Genomic DNA, 27,275 nt, shown 5'->3' on the forward strand with positions numbered 1-27,275 from the left:
TCATTATTATCCTGGACGTTTTTAAAAACAAGTTGGGGAACTAGGAAAATTCGCGGCTTCCAATGTGAAATGTTTTGGTTCAATATATTAATTCTGACGAGAAAAGGAACATAGACTCTATTTATATACCTCAATAAACAACTTTACGATATATAAACGTATAAATATCGAATAAGTAATTTCTCAGTCTATTATTAGTATTACGTAAACTGTGTTATTTGTGTTAGGTGTATTGTGTCATTTACGGAACTCCTAAATATTGAGTTGAGGTAAATGGGGGTCCGCTCGTATGTACCCCCATTTGAATCTCGTGGACCCCCAAATTTTTTTCTCGCTGACATAGACCCCCAACAAGCTGATATGGACCCCTAGGGGTCCATATAGACCATTTTGGGAACCTCTGGTCTAGAACATATGAATAATTATTTTTTATGCTTAAATGTACGACTGTTTGTTTCCTAAATAAAAAAAATAATCTCCACATTTATAACACGGTCATACATAGTTTTAACACACGTGTGCCTAAGGGATCTCATTTCTACAGCATTCGGTCTTTGATTGCAGATTTCACACAAAAAGTCAGTAAAAAAACTGAAATACCTTTTAAAAATGTTCTAATGAATTATTTTCTTTATTTCAGATTTTCACAAAGGTTTAATTTAAGACGAAAACCGTTTACTGAAACTGCTTAAATAAATTGGTTATATAATATTAGAAATTAAATAATTTAACCGTACAAGCCGTCCTATTTGTTTTAAGGCATACCAACCTAACTCTTCAAATTTGTGATATTATATTTTTTAACATAAATAAAAAAAAACTGCCCTATTAAATTTTTTGCATAATTATTGATTGAAAATAGTGTATTAAACAAATGATCTGTAAAATAACTATGAGATTCTGCGCGAATAGTTTGTGATTGTATCTAGTAAAGTCTTTTGGGAGTCAAGCGGGTTTGTGCAGCAACGGCGCATTTTGAAGAAAGGATATGGGTTCACGTTCCGGTCCCACCCCTGGGCCAAAACAAATCGACCTCGACCAAGTAAGTACCCTTTGGAATGTTAATATTGGTTCTATAATCTATGGAAATTGTCTATGCTCATAATAATAAAGGTATAGACTCACTGGGACCATGTATGCAATGTATGCTGCGCATTAAGATATCTATCAACTTACAATCCATAAGTATTCTATGAAAAAAGATGCTTCAGAAACATACTTGTCACACACAGCTCATTCCTACTATCTGCGCTGTCCAGATCGGTGTGGGACGTGTGAAAGAAAGATGGCGTTAGTGAGAAACCTTCCAACCAGGTGATTTTATTGACTTTTCAAAATGATTTAATTTCCATTGAATGTCTTCATACTACGATTCAAATTTGCGTAGGACAAGTGTGCACATTGGCCTTGGAATATAGCAATGCTTCACAGTGTGTTCGTACCTTAATTTTAATTACGGGCAATCGCCCAGCGAGGCTTACATTACCAAATAATATTTCATAAAAAAAAATATACTTCTAATGTATCAATTATTAGACTAGGGGAGGCATCAGTGTTGCCTTGTCCGGGGAGAAATTCCTTGATCTAGGGAGAAACAGAAAGTTCCTGGACAGAAAGAAAGTTTTTGATCAAATCAAGTGAAACCTTGGTATTGGCGAAGATTTTCAACAACCCTTTTTTACAAAATTCTTAGTATCGGTTCCCCCCTTCACATGGAATCGAAAATCCCCAGAAATGTGATGATAAACTCGGGATTGCAGCTGCTTTATCCAACATATTCTATAGACAAATATATTGGTATAGTCAACAATCTAACAATATTGTCTAAAATCTAGAGAGTTTTCGCATTTTAGGGTATTTCTGGAGATTGGACATTCAAGATAGTTGCTTTTTGGAGAGATGGTGTGATTTACTGAAAGCACAGCTTGACGCGGATATCTTTGCCAAAGTAGGAACTGAAGACACCATGCTTTTTGATTGAGACGAGATTATTTCCCTTTGGAAATTTTTGGGGATGCTATGTTTAGGGTGATGATGATGTCTAATATTATGTTATTTCTTTTTCCAGATATGGGGGGACCTAAGGGAGGGCATAGAGCAGGTCTACAAGAGACAGTTCATGTCCAAACCGAGATACATTGAACTATATACGTATCCTTTACAATACATCATCTTTTCATGAATGACTCAGATGAGATTCGTCTAACAAAAACGTTTACTTTTGCATCATAAATTTTCCTGGCACTCTCACACTACTGTTCGTCTGGTCTACATGTCCAAATTGTCTAAATGTTCTCTTTCTTAATTACGCTTTCATCAGCCTTACATTCTTGCCAAATTGTTTTTTGAACTAGAGTTCATTTGAGTCCATTGTATGGGCCACTCATAGATAATAGAAACAACGGAGATGGGCTATGAACAAATATTAGTATGAAGTTGTGTGAACAATGCTTGTCGCCAACATCGTTAACCCATACTACTGCAAGTCTACCTACACACCAAACGCATAACTTTCATTGCAAAGCCACTTTGATAGTCAGTGCAGTTTTGTCATAGATTAATCCTCCTCCTTTAGCCAACCTTTCAGACAGCCTTATCACATCCAAAAGGGAAAGCATTTTGTCATAGATAATAGAAAAATGAAATAAAAACTCCTCTACCAGAATTATAAGCGGAAAAATCCCCCGTTAAAAGCTAAGCCCCGCATTCCGAATTTCTAGCGATTTATAACATGTTTCTCTGTTTTTAAACACTTGTTTTAAAGTTCCTAAAAAAATATTTTATTTTTGAAGATAATATCTATACATTTGTAAAGCCGAAACGGTAATTACATTAAATTCCCTCGATAGAAAAAAATCGCAAAGTATACTCCAAAAATGATTAAAAACACATTTTGTTCTGTTATTTAATATGTTGCAGATATGAAAAAATTCGCAGTGTAACGTTAAATGCAACATTTGTCAAAAGTTTTTTGCTCTATTTTAAACGAGTTGGTTTTATTACATATTTTCACAATTTTCATTAAAATTGTTACGTGTGTTTAATATTTGCGCGCTTTCTCTAACATTCGTATTCACAAATCTCCCTTACAAACCATCTTCTTTTTGAACGTTTACGGAGCCTTAAAAAATTTGTCACTTTATAAACCCTAATAAACTCTAATTTAAGGAAACTTAAAAATGGGTAAACATTTTTATGGATTTAGTACCATCCTTCAATTTCACAAAAATTAAGCTATTCAAAATAATTTTGTGCCAAAAAATAATTAATTTTCGGATACATCACGAATACGAGGAACACTGTTTTTTTATTTTATTTTTGTCACTTTTATTTTTTCTGGTAAGATCGTCAAGTACTTTCATGTTGTTAGTTTTTCAATTTTTTTTGTTATTATTTTCCTTAACCTACAATCGCAGCCATGTCTACAACTACTGCACGTCCGTACACCAGCAGGGCAGCGGCTCGATGCGGGGGCAGCGCCAGCCGGCGACGGCCCCCACCCCGCCGACGTCCCTGGCCCCCGGCGGCGCGGCGGCTCCATCGGGCGGAGGGCGCGCCGGGCGATCGGGTGCGGCGGGCGCGGGTGCCGGGGGCGCACAGCTTGTCGGGCTCGAGCTGTACAAGAGGCTGCGGGAGTTCCTGCGCGGCTATCTGGTGGCCCTGCTCAGTGTTAGTATCAAATTTAACTTTTTTTTTCTCACAATCATTTGTTGTTGCTTATTCTTTTAAGAATTTTTTTACGTGCATAAGTCTCTCCCTGAAAACCCTTCTGGTTAAAGGAAAGCAACTCCTCCAGTAGCTCTCACTCCAGAAGACAGGTGGAAACTTGAGTGGCAATCAATCAATGGGTTCTTACTGCCTCGTAAACTCTAAGATGCTCCTATGTGTAAAAGTTCTTACTGCCTCGTAAACTCTAAGATGCTCCTATGTGTAAAAGTTCTTACTGCCTCGTAAACTCTAAGATGCTCCTATGTGTAAAAGTTCTTACTGCCTCGTAAACTCTAAGATGCTCCTATGTGTAAAAGTTCTTACTGCCTCGTAAACTCTAAAATGCTCCTATGTGTAAAAGTTCTTACTGCCTCGTAAACTCTAAGATGCTCCTATGTGTAAAAGAGTTGTGCGGTGCAGACCACCAAACATATGGTTTATGAACATCAGCTCTATTCGTTCCCCGGGGTATTGTTGAGGTCCACAGGGCTACTCCTGAGGCCCTAGACTGACTTACAGACTTAGATGTTCCCCTCTGATGAATGAATAACTTCAGGATCCCACTCTCCATCATACAAAGACAAATGAATTGATGTAATAATCATTTGTGTGCATTTCAGAACGGAGTGGAGCTGATGGGCGAAGATGTGCTGGCGTTTTACACTCGGCAGTGGGAGGAATACCAGTTCTCTTCCAAAGTGCTGAACGGTGTTTGCTCCTACCTCAACAGGCATTGGGTCAAGAGGGAGTGCGAGGAGGGAAGAAAGGTACGCACACATTATATTATACATTCTTCAATTTTATTAGAATGGAATAAGATTTTTACATATTATAATGTACGGCTTCTTCACAACCCTGACCTTAAATCACATTTATTTTGTTCCAGGGCATCTATGAGATCTACCAGCTGGCACTAGTCACCTGGAGAGACAACCTCTTCAAGTGCCTGAACAAGCAGGTCACCAACGCCGTGCTGAAGCTCATTGAGCGAGAGAGGAACGGGGAGACTATCAACACACGTCTCGTCTCAGGGGTGAGTACTCATTTCACAATTCCTGCTAGTTTATTGACCTGTCCATTACCTTTCAATTTCAATTTGGATGTAAAAAAACAAAATCTATTTATTCAAAGAAGATTGTGTGCAGTTTTATTCTCATACTGATGAAATTTTTCACACTTGACTTACAAAACAAGATAAATATCACTGTCTACCATAGACATATGAATATTAGTAGACCTGCCCTAAGTGATTAAAAGCGTATTATCCCCACTCCCCATACCGGTTCCATTGGAGCCGGCTGTGCTCGCGTATGGCCTCAAGTGAAATTTGAAAACGTGACGTCATCATTCTTGTGCGAACTATGGTCGAGGCATCATCGGTTCATTTTACGAAATAACACGGCAAAATGTTGACTTGTACTATGAAAACTTGTAAAAATAGATGTGAAAAAGAGAATAAACCCAATTGTCGTATTACATTCCATATATAAGCATTATTTTACTTTATTTTAAGCATATTCACATCGTATAATATGAATCAGTTGTTACTATCACATCGAGAAACGTCTGGACGCGAAACACAAAGCTGGTTGGTTGCTGGGAAGTAAATTATGAACATTTATAAAAGTGTCTTAACTAAATACTTAAACGAAATATTCGACTCTGAAAATAGAACCGAATTTTTTTGCCGAATTTGGACTTCGCAAATTTGTTCATAACGTGGCGAGTAATTTGCGCTCCCATGTAAAAATGTCTATTCATTCAAAAGCAGATTTTACTTTTAAGAACTAAATGGTGATATTATAATGCGAGATGCCTATTTACTGTCAGATTGATTTATTGACGAATCACAGTCAGCTTCACTCCCTTCGTTCTTCAACAGTTGATTTTACCCCTCGCCATTATCTTCTCGTCTATTAATTCCTATGTCTGTGCTGTCTACATTAGATTTCGAAAATCTTTATGTAAACCCAAGCAACGATGGAAACTTTCTGCCCTTACTATGTTTTTCTTTTATATCTTATATTTTCTATTTGTAGGACTTACTTTTGGCTTCCTGTAGGACCGTGAAAATAAAAAAATAAATTACCCCCTTCTGCCTTTCTTAGAAAACATATCCATACAATTTTTTATATTTTTTTCAATGTGACACCTCACATGAGCGCCCCTGTCTCTACAGCGTTGTGAGGGGGGTTAAGGTAGGGGATGTAGGAATGGTTTTATTAATGCGGGTCTTGAAGAGGCCCGGATTATATGAAGGAGGAAAAAAAATATGCCACATACGAGCCGTCTTACACAAAAACGAGTCGAAGAAACGGCCAGTTCCCATGAAGCCGACTTCAACCTTGAACGTGTTTTCACGCACGTCCACCAGTGCACAGGGAATCAAGGCTGCTAGCTCCTTAGAGCAGGCCCCATTAAAATACCCGTGGAACAGACTCATGACATTTGAGATGGAAATCGGTCTGTTAACACTGGATTGTCAATCAGACGGACCGCCCTCCTTTGCACAGAATCAACTAAGTTTATCAAGTATTATGGGGCTCCAGCCCAGAGGTGGCTTCCAAATTCAATTGTTGGGCGTACTTGAGATTTGTATAGGGTTAGCATCTGTTCACTATTGAAGAATCTGCCAGCTCTATATATCTATACAGTTTGTTAGTTCCAGGGCTATTTTATACCTTTGCATAATATGTTAGGCATTTTATCAGGTTGTGCTGAAAGGGTTAAATGCTTCAAAACACACTATCCATTAATAATTGTGTGTTAATTATTTTCCAGGTGATCAACTGTTACGTGGAGCTGGGCCTCAACGAGGAGGATCCGAGCGTGCGCGGTCAGAACCTCGCCGTCTACAAGGACTCTTTCGAGGCCGTCTTCCTCGAGGACACGGAGCGCTTCTACACCAGGGAGAGCACCGACTTCCTGCGACAGAACCCTGTCACTGAGTATATGAAGAAGGTATGTATATTGGTCCACTTTGCTGTGACTGTGTTACATGTAACTATGCTCCCTATTCTTTATCAAGTAAGACAAAATGTTAAGGTAAAATCTGCAGTCATGTGGCAGCTTTGCAGGACCACCTTGTTTTTGCAAATCCTGTATTATCTAAAAATATATATATACATCGACGATGGAAAGGCAAATAAGGTCATTATGTTCACAATGTGACTGACAGAATTGCCAGGATACTGAGAAAAGAAAGCATAAAGACTGTCTTCGGAACCAACACAAAAATACTAGACTTACAAAAACCAAGTTTCTTCTTGAGACAGATTGAGTTTTTAAACTCGGCTGTTCCGAATGTGACAAGGTTTATGTTGGCCAGACAGAACGGAAGATCTCCAAAAGGATATCAGAATACTTTCGTGGATGTAAACTCGGCCATCCTGACAAATCGGCAATTGCCGAGCATTTAGTTGACACTGGCCATTACTTTGGATTTCCTGAAGTCCTGGGAGGACACCAAATGCATAGAGCACGCCTAATTACAGAGGCAATTGAACTTCATCAAAATTAATATTAATATTAATAAAAATGACAGGCTCAAAAATGCTCAATAGTTCTTGGTATCCGGTAATTGATGGCTACACTAAAACTAAACGCAGAAAACCATTTTAAATTATACTGTAATATCAGCTCTTAGAGGGTTGGAGCTGGCATTACGGTATCGCATCTACATACACAAGCACACACTTCACAAAAATCTTTGTTTACACATCTGCCCTGATGATGGACACTGTAATGCTGTCCGAAACGTTGGCTAAAGAAGGATGTAGCCCAACACGGCATAATATTACAAAAAATTAATCACTTCATACTTTTTTGGCCGTGAATATCTCAAATCATGTATTTTTTTGATCAGCGTGTGTCTTGAAGTGGTTCAATGTTTGATCCTGTATAAACTAATTGACATCTATGAAAATGAATCCTGAATCTAAATGGTGCATCACTTGATACATTTGTTGTTGTTTCCAGGCGGAGCAGCGACTCTTGGAGGAGCAGCGCCGAGTGCAGGTGTACCTACACGCCACCACTCTGGAGCGCCTGGCCAAGACCTGCGAGAGGGTGCTCATTGAGAAGCACCTCGAGATATTCCATGCTGAGTTCCAGGTTATTCTTTGTTTCCCTCTGTTAATTTGACCCTGAGTCCAATCATTTCTGAAATTTTCTTTTTTAAAAGTGTTTTTTATATTAACTCCACACAGGAGGCCCTGAAGAAAATAATATGTCTAGGCCTATGTCATCTTTGGGGATGCTGTGTGGAGGGTCTTTTTGTGGAGAGGAAGGAGTGAACATGGGTCTTGAAGAGTCCCATGTTGTAGGAGGGAGGAAACACAGAGGCCGGCAGTTCGTTCCACAGCCGAGCTATTGAACTTAAGAACGAATCGTAGAAGCGATCCGTTCTCATGTGACAAATGTCAACCGTGTACAAATGTTGGGCGCGCGTTTGGCGTGTATCCCGACTACGCACCGGTGCCGAAGGGATCAATGACGCTAGTTCCTCAGAGCATCTTCCATTGTAATACCGATAGAACAAGGACAGCATACCTAAGTGACGCCTGAGCTGGTCACTTATAGTTACACCAAGCATATCAATGGAAGGCTTGTTCGGAAGATTGCTTCCGTTGAAGGAGACTAGATTATCATTTGGATCCCTTTTAGACGTAATCAGACAGGATTGGGTCTTTGAAACATTAAATTCAACGAGATTATTTTTACCCCAGGAGGAAATACTCTCGAGATAACCGTCCATTCTCTGCTTCAAAGCCCTCCGAGTGTAAGTGAAGCTTAAAGCATTCATGAAAATCCTGGACAACTTTAATTTGTGTAAATTATGATGTCATGCCCTGCGTGCTGACTGAAGTTTCGAAGCCCTCCTGTTCTCACTTCAGGAGATAGGTAACATCGTTGAGTGGAAATCAGATGACATGGGAAATAATTATCTCGTACCTGACTTGACCTGAGAGACAGAGTGGGTTCTCACCGCCCTGTAAACTCTGGTCCTCAATCAACAGGATAAGGTGTTTGCACAGCCATCGTGCACACATGATGCTGCATAGGTGCCGTAAAGAGTCGGCGATGTTTAAATGCGGTGCGGTGCCGACCACCTAAGATGTGATCAATGAATGCCTTCTGCATTCATTCCATGCCCCTGCGGTACATAGGGTGACTGCTGAGGCCCTAGACTGGCTTGCAGACCTAGATTTGTCTTTTTGAACTTCCACCATACGAAAGAAGAAGAAGCTAACTAATAGTGGCCATGATTTCTTAAATTAACTTTCTGTTTGACTAATTTCAGAATCTGCTGGACATGGACAAGAATGTGGATCTGGGCAGGATGTACTCGCTAGTGGCGCGCATCACCGACGGGCTGTGCGAGCTGCGCCACCTCCTGGAGGCGCACATCGCTGCGCAGGGGCTGCAGGCCATTGACAAGTGCGGCGAGAGCGCCAACAATGTGAGTCTCGTCATTACTCATTCATTCATCGTATTATTCAGTAAGATCAATGCTGCTAGCTCCTTTGAGCAGGCTCCACTTAACTACCTGTAGAAAAGACTCAGCGTACCTACATTGAGTCAATCATCGGATTATCAATCACGCTCTCCTTTGGCACAGAATCATGCAGGTTTATCAAATATTTGGAAGCTTTTGCAAGGATGTCGCCATGTGATAATGGTACATTTGTATTGTAACTAATTAACAAGTTACCTTTCTGGTTCCAGGATCCCAAGGTTTATGTGTCAACAATCCTCGAAGTTCACAAGAAGTACAACGCGCTGGTTCTGATTGCTTTCAACAATGATTCTGGTTTTGTGGCTTCGCTGGATAAGGCATGTGGAAGGTTCATTAACAGTAAGTTTATTAATTTTTCATTCTAAACTTACCCATGAAGATTTCACTGCAACTGCTGGCCATTTTGCAAGTTGAATATGAAATAAATAATAAAGAAGTCATTACTACAGTTCTCATAGATAGAACATAGTGATATGAAACCATGTGCACAAAAGTCATTAGGACAGTTCTCATAGATAGAACATAGTAATATGAAACCATGTGCACAAAAGTTACTGCAAATCACATCTTCACACAGTGGCAGTTTCTTTCTACTTACACGCCATACAAAACTCTCATTGGTTCCGCCGTTCTGATGTCTCTAGTTTGTGCAGTTTGGTCGTAGCTCGGTAACAGTCAGCATTCTTCAATGCCTTATCTCCCTTCTTTTCTATTGTTTAGACAAGACTGTTTGTAATGTTAATGCTGGTTCACTTTTCAGAGGGTAACGCCGTCACGCGCAACGCTAGTTCATCCTCCAAGAGCCCGGAGCTGCTAGCAAAGTACTGCGACCTGCTGCTGAAGAAGTCCAGCAAGAACCCCGAGGAGGCGGAGCTGGAGGACACACTGAATCAAGTGGTGAGCACTTTCAGTATTCAGTTGTTTTAAGAATATAACAACTGTATATATGACGTCTGAGGAATTCATATTATAATAAGACTTAATGTAATTCAGAAAGTGGTTTATTATAGTTACAGAGTAATGAAATATACAGAGGAACAACCTAACATGAGTGGGCAGTGTGGTGGTCGTGGCCGTCTGCCTTCCAGTGATTTGTATCAGACAGTCTGCAGGCAACTCGCATTGCAGTTAAAGTATTTTAGTCTTTGATAATGAAATCGGCTTACCAACAGCCATACCTTTTTACAAAGGAGCGCAAACTCCTTAGCTGTGTAGTTATCTTAGTGTACTAAATAAAAGTCACAGTTTATTTCAATTAGAACGTTTATTGAAGGAAGCACAAATAGCAATTAAAACACACATGATAGCGCGATTGTCTTTACGAGAAGGTGCTAGAATATCTCACTATGGAATGCGAGTAATTAACTGGGTCAAGGTTACTAGCGCGGCGCTACTCTGTTGTCTGACTGAATACTGAACACTCGCTTCGTCAGGCCTATTTATATTGCCAAGCCGACGGCGGTAGTAGCTTCGCGAGACCGCTGGTAAACTGCCAATCTCGCTGGATCTAGATGTTTCGGTGACGCTGGAATTATGCCTAGAACCTTCTGGCGGATGCGAGCAATGTCTAGACGGCTCGATGTACCTATTGGGCGATTAAGTAGGTAGGCGCGCATTGCGCTATAATAACAAGTGGGTAGGAAACGTCACAATGTTATCTGTATAAAATTCGACACATCTCCACGGAGTTCTAGGTTGAATGCATCTTTCATTGGCCGTCCTTCCGGAACACTCTAGAGTATCGATCGCTACAGCTGTAACTAAAATTCCCTGATCTCATGAAAGAGGTTTCACTTATTTACAAAACGGGATATTTTGAAAGAAGAAATATTTTTACCTTTTGCAATTGTCATATCACTTTGTATTTTGCGTCGCTCTACTTCCGTTTTGATAATACGAGTGTCACTCATTGACATCTTAAAATCTATTCATATTAAACTGAATAAACTTAAATTTAAGTAAAATAACGCTTACCTGAGAAATGCAATATGATATTAGTGGTTATTGTCTTTATCATTTATATATTTACACAGTTTGAATGCACTGAAAACCGTACATAATTGCCGAGTTATTCCGCAAAGTGTTCTGATACGCGAAAATTGCCCCTGGGCCGCCGAATGGTATGCAAATTTTGCTTTAGGGCAGGTCTATTTATTCTTATGTCAGTGAATGTCGGTGTATATATTTATGTAGAAAACATTCAACAAATTATTACTAAGATAATTTTTGATAAGGGGCCGTTCAAGTATTACGTAAGCAGATTTATTACAATTATTTACCCCCTCTTCCCCCTTGTCACCAAAAGTAAGCAAAGCTATTACCCCCCCCTCTCAATTATTTGTGGGAATCCCCGAATATGTATTCGGTTTTCAAACATAGACAATGTGTGGGTTGCCAATGTGTAAAAAAAAATAACTACTGCTGAGCAGTGCTGACGTAATCACTATCTCGACCCCCCCACCCCCCCATGTCATCAAAAATAAACAAAGCAAAGACCCCCCTGCCCCCCTATAGTGCTTACATAATACTTTAACGGCCCCTAAGTAAGCAAACAAGGTGAAGAGATGTTCCCCATTGTTTTTGATGTAAGCTTCCGGGACAGTTTTTTCTAGTTTATTTAGTACATTGTAAGTAGTTGTTAGGTGTTTGTGTCTGTAGCCAGCAATGGCTTCAATGCTATTGGTTTTGTATTTAATATTAATGATGTAATTTTGTGTCTGTTCAAGATGGTGGTGTTCAAGTACATTGAGGACAAGGACGTGTTCCAGAAGTTCTACAGCAAGATGCTGGCCAAGCGCCTCGTCCAGCATATGTCGGCCAGTGATGATGCAGAGGCCTCCATGATCTCCAAGCTGAAGCAAGCCTGTGGCTTCGAGTACACCAGCAAGCTTCAGCGCATGTTCCAGGTCCATCCCATACAAATACTCTACTATCTATGTCTGTCTTCTTGAAAGCCCAAATTCAATTCAGAAAAAGAAAAATATTTTGTAAGTTGTCAGAGAGGCTCCAAATGACATGGCATTTATGAAATCAAAAGTTGAATCTAATGTTTTATTAGCATAAGCAGTTCTGATTTTGTTTATACATTTTTTAAAGCATACAGGTTAAAACCGCATCACACATAATTCTAACAAGGATAATATTAGAATGCTCACATGTTCTTTAGTGACCTGATCGGCATTCAACTGGAAACTTATCATTAAAAAGGGGGCAATATTAGTTCGGTCTTTAATCCCTAGGGGCCGTAACCCTGCATTACCAGTGTTGAAGAATCGTCTCAACACACGGTATGAAGCACTGCAATTCCAGTGTCTACCTTATTTATTCATTCTTCAGAAATTACCCTTACATACTAGGTTAGTCAAAGACAAAATAAAAAAATGTCATGGTACAGGGTTTTCCAATAAGAGGTGTTATTTTGATATTCAAAGAAACTTTTCCCGTAAAAGATCAATGGTTTCGTTGCTTGTGTGGCACGTAGCGCCGTCTTGTTGAAAGTAAAAGTTGTCCAGATCAATACCATCCAGTTCCGGCCATAAAAAATCATTAATTATCTCTCGATAGCACAATCCATTCACCGTAACTGTTGCTCCAGTCACATTTTCTAAAAAGTAAGGTTCAATGACTCCGCCGGACCATAAACCGCACTAAACAGTCACACGTTGAGGATAGAGAGGCTTTTCAACAATAACTCTTGGGTTTTCCGAGCCCCAGATGCGACAATTTTGCTTGTTGACTAAGCCACCGAGGTGGAAATGGGCCTCATCACTCAAGATGATTTTCATTTGATTCACTCAAGTGAATTTTAATAATTTCAATGCAATGTTGAAGCGTGTATCGTTCCATTTTTATTAATGGCGTAGTTTCTACTTGTCAAATGTCAAAAAATGACAGCTTCAAAAGTAACATCTACCGAAATAGCGAACTATTCAAAATACCACCTCTTATTGGAAAACCTTATATTATCTACATGTTGGCTTTAACAAAAAAATATTTTTATTTATATTTTTATTGATGTTTCTGATTATTCAATTATTTATTATAATTATTAAATCTGTGCTTCTCAGGACATTGGCGTCTCCAAGGATCTCAACGAACACTTCCGCAAGCACCTGGCCGAATCCAAGGAGCCACTGGACATAGACTTCAGCATCCAGGTCTTGTCTTCTGGATCCTGGCCCTTCCAGCAATCGTTCTCTTTCCAACTGCCCACCGAGGTAATTATATTGATAGGGTCATGTCAGGAGTCAGACTAACAGAAGAGTCTGTATGAGAAGCAAGGAGTGTGCGATAAGATAAGCTTGTCAATGTAAGGCTATTCAACTGTTAGTCCAAGGCAAGGTTGATGTATTATGCTGCACCTCGGGGGTTTAAAACCTGCGAGTACAGTTTTTATTTTATTTTCACTAACTCTGGAGGTGATGTGTCTTGGGTCTTTTTGAGGACTCGAAGGAGTGAACCGTATTGTAGTATAGTGATTTGTTTTTGGGGTATTATGCCGTGTTGCGCTACCTCCTTCATTAGCCAACGTTTCGGACAGCATTCTGATCTGATTACACATCTGCCCTGATGATGGACACTGCAATGCTGTCCGAAACGTTGGCTAAAGAAATAGGTAGCGCAACATGGCATAATACCACAAAAACAAATCACTATAATACTTTTGGCCGTGAAATTCTCAAATCATACCATATTGTAGGAGACTGTTGAAAACAATAACAAGTGCTAGAAGTGACCCATTCTTACATGACGTATGTTAACTGTCAAATGTTGGCCGTTCGTTTGGTGTGTTTCCCAACTGAGGGCTGGTGTCAGAAGTATCGATGACGCTAGTTCCTCGGAGCGTCTTCCTTTCAATCAAATCATTTTTCGGCTGTGTCACGTGAGCCCGTCTAATTCATTGACATTGTGGCAGTAAGGTTAGCTAACCCAGCATTAGAGATGGTTGATACCTGAAGTTGGGTTATCACTGTGATTCCGGTTACCAGAGACCGATGTAGTTTTGGAACCGGTTTCTAAAGATATTTTGTTGCATTTTTACAATTTTTTACTTTTTTCATTTTTGATAAATTTTCCGAAAGGAGCTGGTACCAAAAATATGTTGTTCCTCAGAGAAATATTATCGATGGTTCCAGTGAGAGCACACGAACAGGGACAGGAAGATAGACCTTTCTAGCTAGTATAGCTCTTTGTATGATGGCTATTTTGGCCGCAACTTTCTTCATCAGAGTTCATATTTGCCTTTCTAAAGGTCTTATCTAACTGTTGTTGTTTTGCAGTTGACAAGATCAGTCCACCGTTTCACCACATTCTACTCTGGCCAGCATTCAGGAAGGAAACTCAACTGGCTGTACAACATGAGCAAGGGAGAACTGGTCACCAACTGCTTCAAAAACAGGCCAGTTCAAACAAGAGGAGTTTCAATTCAAATATTCATCAAACTTTTTTGTGTGAAGTTATTTTACAATCCTCGTCGAACACCCTCAAGATAGACGGTTTCCTTTCTTCTTGCACCAGCACGAAGAAGATCCTGAGGGAAATAATTTTCAGGGCCTATGTCATCCTTGGGGATGCTGTGTGAAGGGTGTTGTTAAGGAAAGGAAGGAGTGAACTTGAAGAACTATGTTACAGAAATGGGGAAAAAAGATGTGTAGGCAAATCTTTCCCCAGCCCACTGGACGAGTCGTAGAAGCAACGGGTTCTTGTGTGACAAACGTAAACTGTGTACAAATGTTGGGCACGAGCATTTGGCATGTTTTCCGACTGCACCAATATCAAAGAGATCAATGACACTAGTTCCTCAGAGTATCTTCCGTTGAATTACTGTTAGAACAAGGACAGCATTTCCACCTGATGTCTCTGCTCTAAAGATTGAAACCCATTCGTTAAGATAAGGGAATCAAATAGAAAAGACCTTCTCCAAAAGACCTGTAATAAGTAGAGATGGCAAAATTTCGTTTTAACTAAAAACGCGAAAAAATATTTATGTTTCGAAAATAGGGCATTTATAAGTTTTCTTTGCGTTTCAAGGCATTTGAAAGTGTTTCCAGTGATTTCTATTTCGCGAATTAACGCGAAAAACGTGATTTTGGCCGTATTTCAGCTAAATTATTCTATTTAGCGAAATACGCGCGAATTTCCCGAAAATACCGGGTATTAAAATAATATGTGAGAATTTCAAAAAATCGATATTTACATTACGATTTTTTATAATTTTGTTACTGTTTTATGTGTAAATATTTAATATTTTTGTACTGTAGGCTAAAATTGCTTTTTGACATTGCACAATTTGTGCGAAATAAATTACGCCTATTGATGTTAATCGCAATCTGCATTTGTTGTGTTTGTGTTCGACCCGTACTTAGAGTTTCCTTCCTTATTCATTTAATATTAAAATTAATGATTTATAATCTTTCACATGGAAATACTTGCAAATGAAGGTTAAACATATATTTTACCAAAAATACTTAAAATATGCGTTAAAAACATTCAGGAAATACATTTTTATCTATTTTGCTACAAAACGCTAAATTATGCCTCAAAATGCTATAAAACGCTAAATTTCCAATTGTTAATGCTAAAAAATCTGAAAATTAATGCTAAATTTTGCCATCTCTAGTAATAAGTGATATTTTCAGGTATTTTGGGGCAGCTAACTAGAAGTCGCATCCAAATTCAACAGTAGACCATACTTAACTCTTAACCGTTAAGCAATTAATCATTCCGTTTACAAGCGATAAAGTACCTACCTTTAATATAATATTTTCAACAGAAAATTATTTTAACTGTCATCAAAATTTGAATTATTGTTAATTATTGACAGTATGCATAATTTAAAATGTGGATGATTTCAGGTATACTCTACAGGCGAGCACGTTCCAAATGGCCGTACTGCTAAGGTTCAATGATAACACTTCCTGGACACTACAACAGTTGCACCAACACACCGGAATCAAACACGATTTCCTCATGCAGGTGAGTCTGCAGTCTGCAGTCTGCCACTCTTCTATAATTACTTGCCTTTACAACATTACTTTACTTGAACTTTACATCAAAGTTACCTCCTTTAATTCCCTGTTACCATTTCAACTCCCATTTTTCAGTAAAAAATCTAAATTAATTTTTTTGATGACAAAACTAGCAAACTTTCTTTTTTGAAGGAGATTTCCTATGAGATTGTCCACGATTTTCACTTATTCACAGAAACTCGAGTACAAGCAGAAAACTGTTTAATCAAATTTGAAAAAAAATTGTCGTTATGGGGTTAGTATCTGCTGTTAAATGCGTAAACCCGGCTCTAAAAGTTTTTAATCCTTCAATTACGGAAAAAAATGGACACGTAAAAAAAATCAATATGCTCAGATTGAAAAAAAAAAGTTTTTTTTGGGTTCTCCGTGTGATGTAGATTCACTAGTATCTCGCTTGTACTGTTAATTTCCGGACACCATGTATATTTTGAAGGCCACAGGACAATGTAGCATTGTTCCACCAATGCATAGAGTTTAAATATTTCAAATTGTCAACATTTTTGACAGACTGACTCAAGCCAATGAATTTGGATGGCTTGAGGACTGTTACCCTCCCCTTACCTCTTATTGCCAACAGTTTCATTTGTGGATAATGTTTTAATTAGTAATTATGAAACATACCAAGCAAACATGTTCCAAGTTTACAAAAAATCTATGCTAAAAATATTCTAGTTCATCACCTAAAAAATAAACCAGAGGCAAACTCCTCTCACAATCATAAAACCAGAGCCAAGCAGACATGCTAAATATTCCTAAATGTAATTCTACCTTTAGACAAAGAAGCTCTGAATTTTTAGCAATAAAATTATATAATAAACTCCCTCTCAACATCAAACAAAGGAAAACGAAAAATAACTACATTAAATCTTGGCTTAAGGAAATATCGGAAGAAGAACTAGCTAATATATTAAAAACATCATCTTAGTCGCTGAAAACGTATACTAACATATATATAGTCCCCCCCAGCACAGGATCTCCTAGTGAGGAGGACTTCAATGATCTGTTTTAATTTTTTTTTTTTTTTTTTCACGTGCCATACAAAAATGTACCTAATTATTTAAAAAAGTAACTAAATAAAAAAATAAAAAATTTGTAAACAAAAATACATTGTACTAAAATACTTTTCAGGTATTACAAATACTGCTGAAGGCTAAATTACTCGTTTGTCAAGATGATGAAAATGAACTCACGGAAGCTTCCGTTATAGAATTATTCACAGGATACAAGAAGTAAGTCATTAATTAATTAATAAATTAATCACAACTTAAAGCAGATAATCTGTTTGTATGATATAAGCAAGAAACACTCCCAACAATGAGATTTGGCATCATAAAGTTTACACACCTTTTCTGTCAGACTTTTTAAACAGTGTGTGTTGTTTGTTTGTTTGCAGTAAGAAGCTACGGGTGAACATAAACATTCCATTGAAGACAGAACTGAAGGTGGAACAGGAGGCGACCCACAAGCACATCGAGGAGGACAGGAAGATGCTCATTCAGGTACTGTATTGTTTCTAATCAAATCTTTCTATATACAGCGGTCCTCATTTTTTTTTTTTTTTTTCTTTTAAACTTCCGATTTTGTTGTCCAGGTTAAATCTTTCCCAAAGGAAAAACTAAACCCTTCCACGCACTTTTCCACAAATGATCATCTAGTCAATCAACATTATGTAAGTGCATTATATACAAAGAATACAAGAACAACACGTCAACTCAACAGAGATCAAATGGGAAAATAATTCACCGACTCCAGATATTTTCATATCAGAAGGTTCGGCTCGGTAGAACTTCTAACAGGGCCTATAAATCCTACTGATCCCTCAACATAAATATTTAAAAAATCTTTTGTTATCCTACATGTGTTCAAAATGACCGACTTTTGCATCTTTATATATAAATTTTTGATCTAATACGCCTAAATTTTTAATTAGAGAGCTAGGTATAATGCCAGTAGCCGAAATAACAAATGGTAATATTTTTATAGTCTGAGAATGCCAAATTCTTTTTATTTCATTTCCTAAATCTGTGTATTTTCTTATTTTTTCGCTAACAGATTTTTGAATATTACAGGAATTTGGTATAGCGACATCAATGATATAAGTTATTTTTTTAATTTTGTCATGTAAAACTATATCGGGTCTATTATGACTAATCGCTCGGTCTGTTAGTATAGTTTTATCATAATATATTTTATAAAATTCGTTTTCTAAAAACGAATTTGGTTCGTATTCATAATATGGTACTATATTACGGCAGTCAATCAAGTTATGTTTAATTACCAAATTTTGGTGAATTATTTTTAAAACTTAATTGTCCCTAAATGTATACTCGGACGGTGCTAATATAGAACATCCCGATATAATATGTTCTATAGTTTCCGGAAAAGCCAAACATTTTCTACACAAATCATCAATTTGATTTGTATCTTTGATTATATGCTTTCTATACTTTTTAGTATTAATGACTCTAACCTGAATGGCAAGCATAAATCCTTCTATTTCTGCGCTCAACTCTCCAATACTCAACCATTTCTTTGACGAAAATTTGTCAACATACGTTTGGTTGAGATAATTGAAGTGTTTTGCGTGTAAAATTTTATTTGACCAGAATATTCAACATTATTATTATTATTACTATGTAATGAGCAGGCAGCATTCTGCTGATGCGCTCATATCTGATTTCACAACAAGTTTGACAGTAATTGAGTTGTTTTAAGTTTGAACTAAGTCCTTTCTTCTCTCCAAATGTGAATCCAATAGAGCTTTGAATTGATTTATATTTGTTGCATCGATGACATGTTATGGGAGTTTGTTCCAAGCATCCAATACTCTATTTGCAAGGAAGTGTTTTCTAGGATTAGATGCAAAAGGCGTTTTGGTAATTTTTTTGAGTGTCCACGGAGATTTATATTTTTATTAGTAGTGAGGATTTCTTGGATGCTAGGGCAACTGTAATGTCCAGATAAAATTTTGAAAGACTCGATCAAGTCACCCCTTTCTCTTCTTTCTTGTCAGGTTGGTAATCTTAGTTCCTTGAGTCTATCTTCGTATCGTAGATCTTTCAGAGCTCTTGGTATTTTAGTGAAACGTCTCTGTACTCCCTCTAACAGATTTATATCCTTTGCGAAGTAAGGACTCCATATTTGGAAAGCATATTCCAGGAGAGGTTGCACATATCGTCACCTTAAAGCAATAGTGGGATATCTTCGAAAAATACACTTTTGAGATAAGTATGCAGTTCGATGTAAAATTTTGAGCTCTACATGATGCATTACTGGAATATTTTGTAAAAAAAAAATTGCCAGTGTTACAAGTAAAATCTCAGTATTGAAATGTTCGGTCACTCAGAGCAACACTGAGATATTGATGTTGTCCCACTGTTGCTTTCAAAAGGTCGTTTAAAATACTGAAATAAATTTATTGTCTCACTGTAGCTCTATAGTTTTCAACAAGTTGGGTGATCTTGGAAGAGAAACATAAATAAACTGAAGGTGAATACTGGTCAGGAGTATGTAGCAAAGTCAGGAAAAATACGCAGAGCAAAACAAATTAAGCCTGTACTGTGTACTAATTGTAAATACAAATGTTCTGAATCTGTTTTGGAAGTTGATCGATTAAAATATTTTAATATTTATGATTCCATGAATGCTAGCTAATAGTGGTTATTATTTTGAGAGAGATGGACATAACATACGTATGTGTAAGATTTTTTTATGGCAACCTTAGATATAAGCAATAATACCATAAGCACTGCATTTAAAAAGAAAACAGACAGCTTCCTGCAAAAGGATGATTTAGTTGATGGTGTTATGAATCACATCAACAGCTTTAGTAGAGTGGAATCGCACTATTATCGTGCAGGATCATCTCGGATCTCCAAATATCCAAAAGATGTACAATTTGTACAAATAGAAGTGTGTCTCGGTATGTAATCTCTATGTTGCACACTCTACATACAATTCAATACCAAATTCAATATATATTTTTTTTAACCAAAAAAGAACCTTTGTGGATTTTGTGTATAATACAACTATAGTACTGCAAATGAGATATTAGAAAAAATAATAATATTCTGAACACATTCAGAATGTAAAGCTATCTCGACAAGAAAAAGATAAAAACATTACCAAGACCACTGATGATACTGTAGTTGCCATTTATGACTTTCAACCTGTTATGCCGTTGCCAAATGGCAATATATCTATTTTTTTATAAGAGCAAGTTAAACGTTATAACTTCTGTATTTACAATACCAAACAAGACAGGGCCATTGTTACATGCGGCATGAGGGTGTAGCTAAAAGATGCGCAATTGAAATATCTACCTGCGTGTACACATTTTTAAAAGACCTTTGCCAAGGGAAACGGGAAGTGATATTTTATTCTGATAACTGTGTGGCACAGAATAAAAACAATTTTATTTATTTTCTATGTACATGCATGCACTATGAACACTTGATATTCAAATCATTACCCATATATACCTTATTGTTGGGCACTCAGAGAACAAAGGAGACTCCATTCATTATTGCATCGACAGAGAAAAGGTCAGGATTTTAAAACAAGGCCTAATATTTATTCCAACGGAGTTAGCGATGATCATAAAGTGTTCCAAGAAGAATGAACCTCGTTATAAGTTAACAGAAATGGAAACAACGGACTTCATTGACTGGAAGAAGGTATGTGAGAATACTGGAAAAAATTTCTCAATAAACATGGACAAAAATAAATGTATTTGGAATAAAGTTAAGATTTTACAGATCACTAAAGACGAATCGTTAGTTATCAAATACAAAAGCACCTACACCGAGGATCCATTTAATCAGAGCATTAATGTGAGAGAGCGACTAAAGAATGTTCGGAATGAGAAAAGTATAATTCTAGGACCAGCTTATACAGCTCCACCTACAATTCCACCGAATAAAAATCGTGATTTCTTATTTGTTTGCCAAAGTGGTGTTATACCAAAAAAACCTCATAATTTGTTTTGAATTAATTAATACTGCTAATACAGACTGCGATGTACAAGAAGAAAATAACGATGAAGGTTCATTGTAGGTTTCCAGGGAATCAACACATATTTGTTTTATTTTTTTGTTCTTAAAGTTTTCTGTAAAAAAATTACATACCTTTATTCTAAAGGTTTTCTGTTATTTTTGATACATACCTACTTTTTATTCTTGGTTTTCTGTTAATTTTGTTACATACTTTTATCCTTAAGGTTTTTCTGATATTTTTGTTATATACATTATATAACACTTCTCATAAATAAATTTATAAGCACAAATATATATTTTTTTCATTTTTATTCCACCTTACTATCGTCAATTGTCGTATTGACAAACTATAGGAGTAGGTGGGTGTGTACTGTTGAAAATGTATTTATGATTATAAACATCATGGAAAAACATGCAGAAATAAGAATTATTAATTATTTAAAGCAATTATTAATTATTTAAAGCAATTATTAGCCTGAAACAGTCGTACACATTGAAAAAATCTCCCGAGGAACAATTATTAATTCATTTATCCATCTAAACTCGTAATATTATTACTATGCTACACTGAGATAATTTGAGATGATTACCAAACACTCCACGCAACAGTGAGATATTTCCAGATTTACGTATACTTTGTCAAAATTAGTATGAAAAAATTAATTATTTTTCTATTATTACAATTTTGTGTTGATGTTAAATAATTTACCTCTCTTATACTATATCATTAATCTGCAAGATTAGTTAATTTGATGCTGCTAGAGCTCACGCAAACCTAAAAGTCCTATTATCTCAGAACAGCATTTTTCAAGATATCCCACTATTGCTTTAAGGTGACGATATGTTTTATGTATTTTTAACATCATGTCCGGTGTTAGGTTAAGGAAGGTTTTCCTGATTTAGTGAATTTGCTCTTTTCACAATTCCAGCGATGTGTGGTTCCCATTTCAAGTCCTGTGTTATGGTAACTCCTAAGTCTTGTTGTAATGTCACTGCTTTTAGAGGTGTTCCATTAAATTTGTAGGCAAGTGTAGGGTTAGTTTTTCTAACACGTAGGACAGTGCATTTTTCGACATTGAGTTTTAGAAGCCAATCATTTGTTCATTGATATATTTCGTTTAAATATATATATGGCACATGAGTGATTTTATTGCTTGACCCTTTGATTCCCGGCTGTGTGATATTACATACTTTGATTTGGGGAATGCTTAAATGTATTATTTATTATGTAATGTGTGTTGCAGGCTGCGATAGTTCGCATCATGAAGACGCGCAAGGTCCTGAAGCACCAGCAGCTGGTGGCCGAGGTTCTGAACCAGCTCTCATCCAGGTTCAAGCCCAGGGTACAGGTTATCAAGGTGAGCCTGACATTTTATGTACCTTTGTTACTGATTTATAATATGATGCAATAACGACTTTGAAATATCCACCCAAACAACGATTAGTATGAAATGGCGTGCAAGATCGGGAGGTGCGGCCAAATTTGGGAGGGGAGTTTGGGTACCGACACCCCCGGAACCATTTATTGATTTCTTCCCTTAAAAAGTCCCTCTCACAGCACCCCCAAAGATGACACAGGCTCTGAGGGAAATTATTTTCATCATGGCCTCCTGTGTTAGGTGAATGTAAAAAAAAAAATCTGTGTCGCCTAGATTGTATACACCCATACTACTGTAAATTGTGTCTACGCACAGTGGCACCCCGTCTTCGTTTTACCTACATACCAAATGCATAACTTTCAATTCTTAGCTGCTTTGATAGTCAGCAAAATTTTGCATGTTTCTATGCCCAGTTCCCTTTGTTTTTATTATCTATGGTTTTGCGAGTATTGCTAGACGATGCAGACATTGAATTGTGTAATGATTAATTATTGTATTTTTTTGTTACAGAAATGCATAGACATTCTAATAGAAAAGGAATATCTGGAGAGAACAGAAGGGCAAAAGGACACATACAGTTACTTGGCGTGATGGAACAAGCACCGCAAACCTAACCCCCCACACTACCAACTCTCCTCTCTCCAACGTATACTTACCTTCATACACCCTTCTATCATAACCAACCAAACAAATAAACAACCTACTATCAATATTATGTACTAATCAATCACTATTGTAAGGTTGCCAAATTGGCTACTTGGTTTTGCAAGGTTAATTTACAGCAATGTTACGCGATTGTAGGCTCCAAAGGAAGCTAGTTTAGAGCCCATAATCTCATAGCAGTGCTGTGTCAGATAGAACTGTCTCAATAGGAAGGTTCTGTCTGACACAGCAATTTCATTATAATACAATGTGCTCTAGAATTAGCCAATCTCAATCTGGCTGAATTACGTTTACACAATATATCTATACAGTAGAACCTCGTCAATTTGAAACCACGGGACATCAAATTTCGAATTAACAAATTCTTTGGAGTAAATTTGTAATAATACATATGTGTAAATCAAATTTTCACAGCCGGTACCCCTTCAAATTCAGTTATTTAAAGTAAATTCTTAAAAATACGACACATTTCCGCATAAATCAAATTTTCGTGGCCGATTTCCGTCGCAGCCTGCCTTTTAAAATCATTCGAAGAAAATTCATAAAAATACGATATATTTCCACGTAAATCGAAAGTTCGCGCCCAATTTCCGTCGCGGTCGATCCTTTAAACTCAGATATTCAAAGTAAATTTGTAAAAATACAATATATTTCCGCGTAAATTGAAATTGCGCAGCCGGCCCTTTAAATGCAGATATTCGAAATAAATTCATAAAAATACGATATATTTACGCGTTAATGGAAATTTTGCAGCGGTTTTCCGTCTCGGTCGACCCTTTAATTCCAGATATTTGGTGTAAATTCCCAAAAATTATATTTAATTTAATTTTAGACATATTTCGAATTAACGACATTAACGAATTGTCTTGACCCTTCTAACTTGTATATTTGAAATAAATTTGAAAAAAGACATTCCCGTGTAAATCGATTCGGATTTACAAAATAATAATACTCATTAGGACGATGTATAACCACGTAAAAATACATTTATCGGCCTTTTACCGCCATGGCTGTCATTCATATTCAGAATTTTATGACTTATTTTCGCAAAAATTGAATTTTTTCGAATTACACTAACAAATTTTCATGCGCGGACGAAAACATATTTCGAATTACTAATTAACAAATTTCGAATTAAAAAAGCATTTGGTATGAAACAAATTTTCAGAAGATATTTTTTTGGCGAAAATTTCGAATTACGCATTTTTTCGAATTAACAGGGTTCGAATTAACGGGGTTCTACTGTATGCATGGACATTTAATCTAATCATCATTTTTCATTATGGGCCCTCTGTGCAATCTGCAACCGTCGACTTACTATTGAAACTAACAGTGTCCTTGAAAGAACGATCTTAAATATATTAAATTAACGAGAATATTAAAAATCTAATTACTTTAAAACATCTCACTAATACTGCGGTAGAATGTTGTTTTAAAAAAATACATAGAGCCTTGACTTGCCTCCTCGACAGCTGTTAAGCTGTATTTTCTCCAAGGTTCAGATTACAAAATGTTATATATGTAAGCGCCACAGGTAATAGAAACAAGGGAGATGGGCCATGAACCATTATTGTTATGAAACTGCTCTCACAAAAGTGTCGCAAACGTTCACCCATGCTACTGCAACCACCGCTTTAATAGTCCCTGCAGATCGGTAGTAGCTCAACATGCGTCAGCATGCTTCCATGGCTTATCTCCTCGTTTGTATTTCTCTATGGTAAGCACTGATATATACCGAAAGTCATGTGTTCTAATCATCACACCACGGAGTTTCTCACTGATAAGCATAATTTCTACTACTGTAAATGGGTTAAGAGTTTATTCAATGATTTTCCATTTAAATATAAACAATAATGTCCTGACTGTTGTAGACATTTCAATACTTTATTTTTTACTCTATGCTTAAAATCATTATCTACGGTTATCCTAAAAATGTTTCCTTACACGTAGGCATAGTTTTTTTTCCGTCGCTGTTTATTTCGAAGGATTCCAAAATTTCAAGTGCAACAATTATGCTGTTTTATGTTTTGAGTCGGATAATACATTGTTCCTTCCTCCTTCTTGAATCAACGTTTCGGGAAGCTTTTGCAATGTTCATCATCGAGGCAAATGTAAAGTTTAGAGCAGTGGTTCTTAACCTGGGTTCGATCGAACCCCAGGGGTTCGGTGAGTCAGTCTCGGGGGTTCGGTGGAGGTCAAGACCCCCGACTTATATGATTCGTGGTGACATGCCCCGCTTGTCCATCATTGGCTGCAGGTGATCACGCAGCGGTAGAGCTTGCGATTACCGGTCAAGATGGCCGCCCGAAAATGACCATAGTCATTATAAACGGACCATAGACATTTACTACTAATTTTTCAAATTAGGAGGGGTTCGGTGAATGCGCATATGTAACTGGTGGGGTTTCATACCCCCAAAAAGGTCAAGAACCACTGGTTTAGAGTCCTTATTTCAACTTGCCGTTTTAAAATTAATTCTTTTATACGAATGATTGATTTTGAATGTCATATCAAACATCAATAATAACTATTGTTGCTAGCGCAATTTTAATATTTACATATGTGAGTTCTTATAATGTTATGTACCTTTATTTTTTATGTTGTGTAGATAATATTTTCACGGTAAGCAAAAAAAAAAACTATTGTTCGACCAAAAACAAAAATGCGAGAAAAAAAAAGGGCGCGAGCAGCGAGTGCGGTTTTGCAAGCTACCATTTAGAGCTAACCAACTACTGATAAATCACGCCCTTTCTGCGCATGGCAAGAGAGACGCATCTGCGCACCTTGTTTTGCTTGCGGTCTTGCTACATTAATCAAAATCAAGTGCGTGAATGCGGAACAGCGAATTTATTTATCTAGACTGAAACATGTGGAGTTGTTTCTTACGGGACACGGTGAGAATTTAAATGTACGAATGATTCATTGCTTTGAACTCATCAATAATACTGAAAAAATTAATGCACACCAAATCTAAAGCTTTTAAAGAAATGTATGTTTGTAAGGTGAGTGAGGGTGTATGTTGAATAATTGGTGTTGCCAATATCTGACACGGTCTCATACGTAATAGTATTTTATGAAGTGAAAAAGAGAAAAGAAAATGAGTGATATTTTACTACCAGTTAACATTATTTTTTAAGTTTCTAGGTTACGTTAGGTTTTTTATTTTTTTTATTATAATTATTATTTTATCTTGCGTGAAAATATTACCAAAAAATTTTTTGATACAATGAATTTTGGCAAAGGGCTTGTTATTCAATTTTGATTCAATCGTAAGTATGAATTTACATATGCGACAAAAAATATTATTTAAAAAAAAAACAGTAAGATTGTATATCAGTTAAAAAAATTAAAAATCAGTAGGTATCATAATTTGATACGCTTATTTAAGATTTTAAAAGTTGCCCATGTAAAATTGAAATGTTTTTGGCTTATTTTGGAATTCTTGGAATTAAATCGCATGGGAATGTATGTACATAAATATATATTATTATGAATGTAATGATAACATGATTTGAAGTGTAATTGCCACAATGTGTATACGTATTGTGTATAATCTTAAATTAAGATCTCCAATAAATAAAATCGCGTCGAGCAGCCATTTTGTTTTTTTCTATTGTTTGTTTTGCCGCCGTTTTTATGTTATCCAAGATGGCGGTTTCCCCCTTTTTCTGATATTGAATAATGAGTAAAATAGTTGATTGTGATTTTTGAAAATGTCTCAATAAAGCATTACCATAATATTATTATAATGTATAAATCTAATAAATGAATTTGTTGGAGTTATATTCATTGAAATATTGAAAATATGAATAAAATTTTTCATTCATTTTTTTGTTCATTTTTACCTCTGATAATATTTATTTATACAAATTTGTGCTAAAGGCGAATCTTGTCCTGAATGACCGTGTTGCCATAAAAAAATTGTACAGCTTGTCACGCTCAACTTTCCAGTTGGTGGTGTCATTAGTGTAGATTTAGCGGATAC

The 27,275-nt window shown here is 36.8% G+C and overlaps 1 protein-coding gene across 1 annotated transcript in view; it reads left to right on the top strand.

The window, feature by feature from the left end:
• Positions 1 to 27,116, top strand: part of Cul1 (cullin 1) — a 32,506-nt gene extending 5,390 nt beyond the window's left edge. The window contains exons 2-19 of the mRNA XM_089648208.1: positions 641 to 1,042; positions 2,069 to 2,151; positions 3,417 to 3,669; positions 4,329 to 4,475; positions 4,595 to 4,741; positions 6,490 to 6,669; positions 7,687 to 7,821; positions 9,011 to 9,169; positions 9,436 to 9,565; positions 9,987 to 10,123; positions 11,953 to 12,132; positions 13,294 to 13,443; positions 14,506 to 14,624; positions 16,081 to 16,201; positions 17,383 to 17,483; positions 17,648 to 17,753; positions 22,493 to 22,606; positions 23,138 to 27,116. Of these exons, the coding sequence (XP_089504334.1) occupies positions 989 to 1,042; positions 2,069 to 2,151; positions 3,417 to 3,669; positions 4,329 to 4,475; positions 4,595 to 4,741; positions 6,490 to 6,669; positions 7,687 to 7,821; positions 9,011 to 9,169; positions 9,436 to 9,565; positions 9,987 to 10,123; positions 11,953 to 12,132; positions 13,294 to 13,443; positions 14,506 to 14,624; positions 16,081 to 16,201; positions 17,383 to 17,483; positions 17,648 to 17,753; positions 22,493 to 22,606; positions 23,138 to 23,218 (2,397 nt within the window). The 5' untranslated portion in view covers positions 641 to 988 and the 3' untranslated portion in view covers positions 23,219 to 27,116. The remainder of the gene's footprint in view (positions 1 to 640; positions 1,043 to 2,068; positions 2,152 to 3,416; positions 3,670 to 4,328; positions 4,476 to 4,594; positions 4,742 to 6,489; positions 6,670 to 7,686; positions 7,822 to 9,010; positions 9,170 to 9,435; positions 9,566 to 9,986; positions 10,124 to 11,952; positions 12,133 to 13,293; positions 13,444 to 14,505; positions 14,625 to 16,080; positions 16,202 to 17,382; positions 17,484 to 17,647; positions 17,754 to 22,492; positions 22,607 to 23,137) is intronic.
• Positions 27,117 to 27,275: the final 159 nt, after the last annotated feature.

The sequence above is a fragment of the Hesperophylax consimilis genome, chromosome 27 (assembly GCF_061612785.1).
Source record: "Hesperophylax consimilis isolate HC1 chromosome 27, BYU_Hcon_1.0, whole genome shotgun sequence".
Lineage (NCBI taxonomy): Eukaryota > Metazoa > Arthropoda > Insecta > Trichoptera > Limnephilidae > Hesperophylax > Hesperophylax consimilis.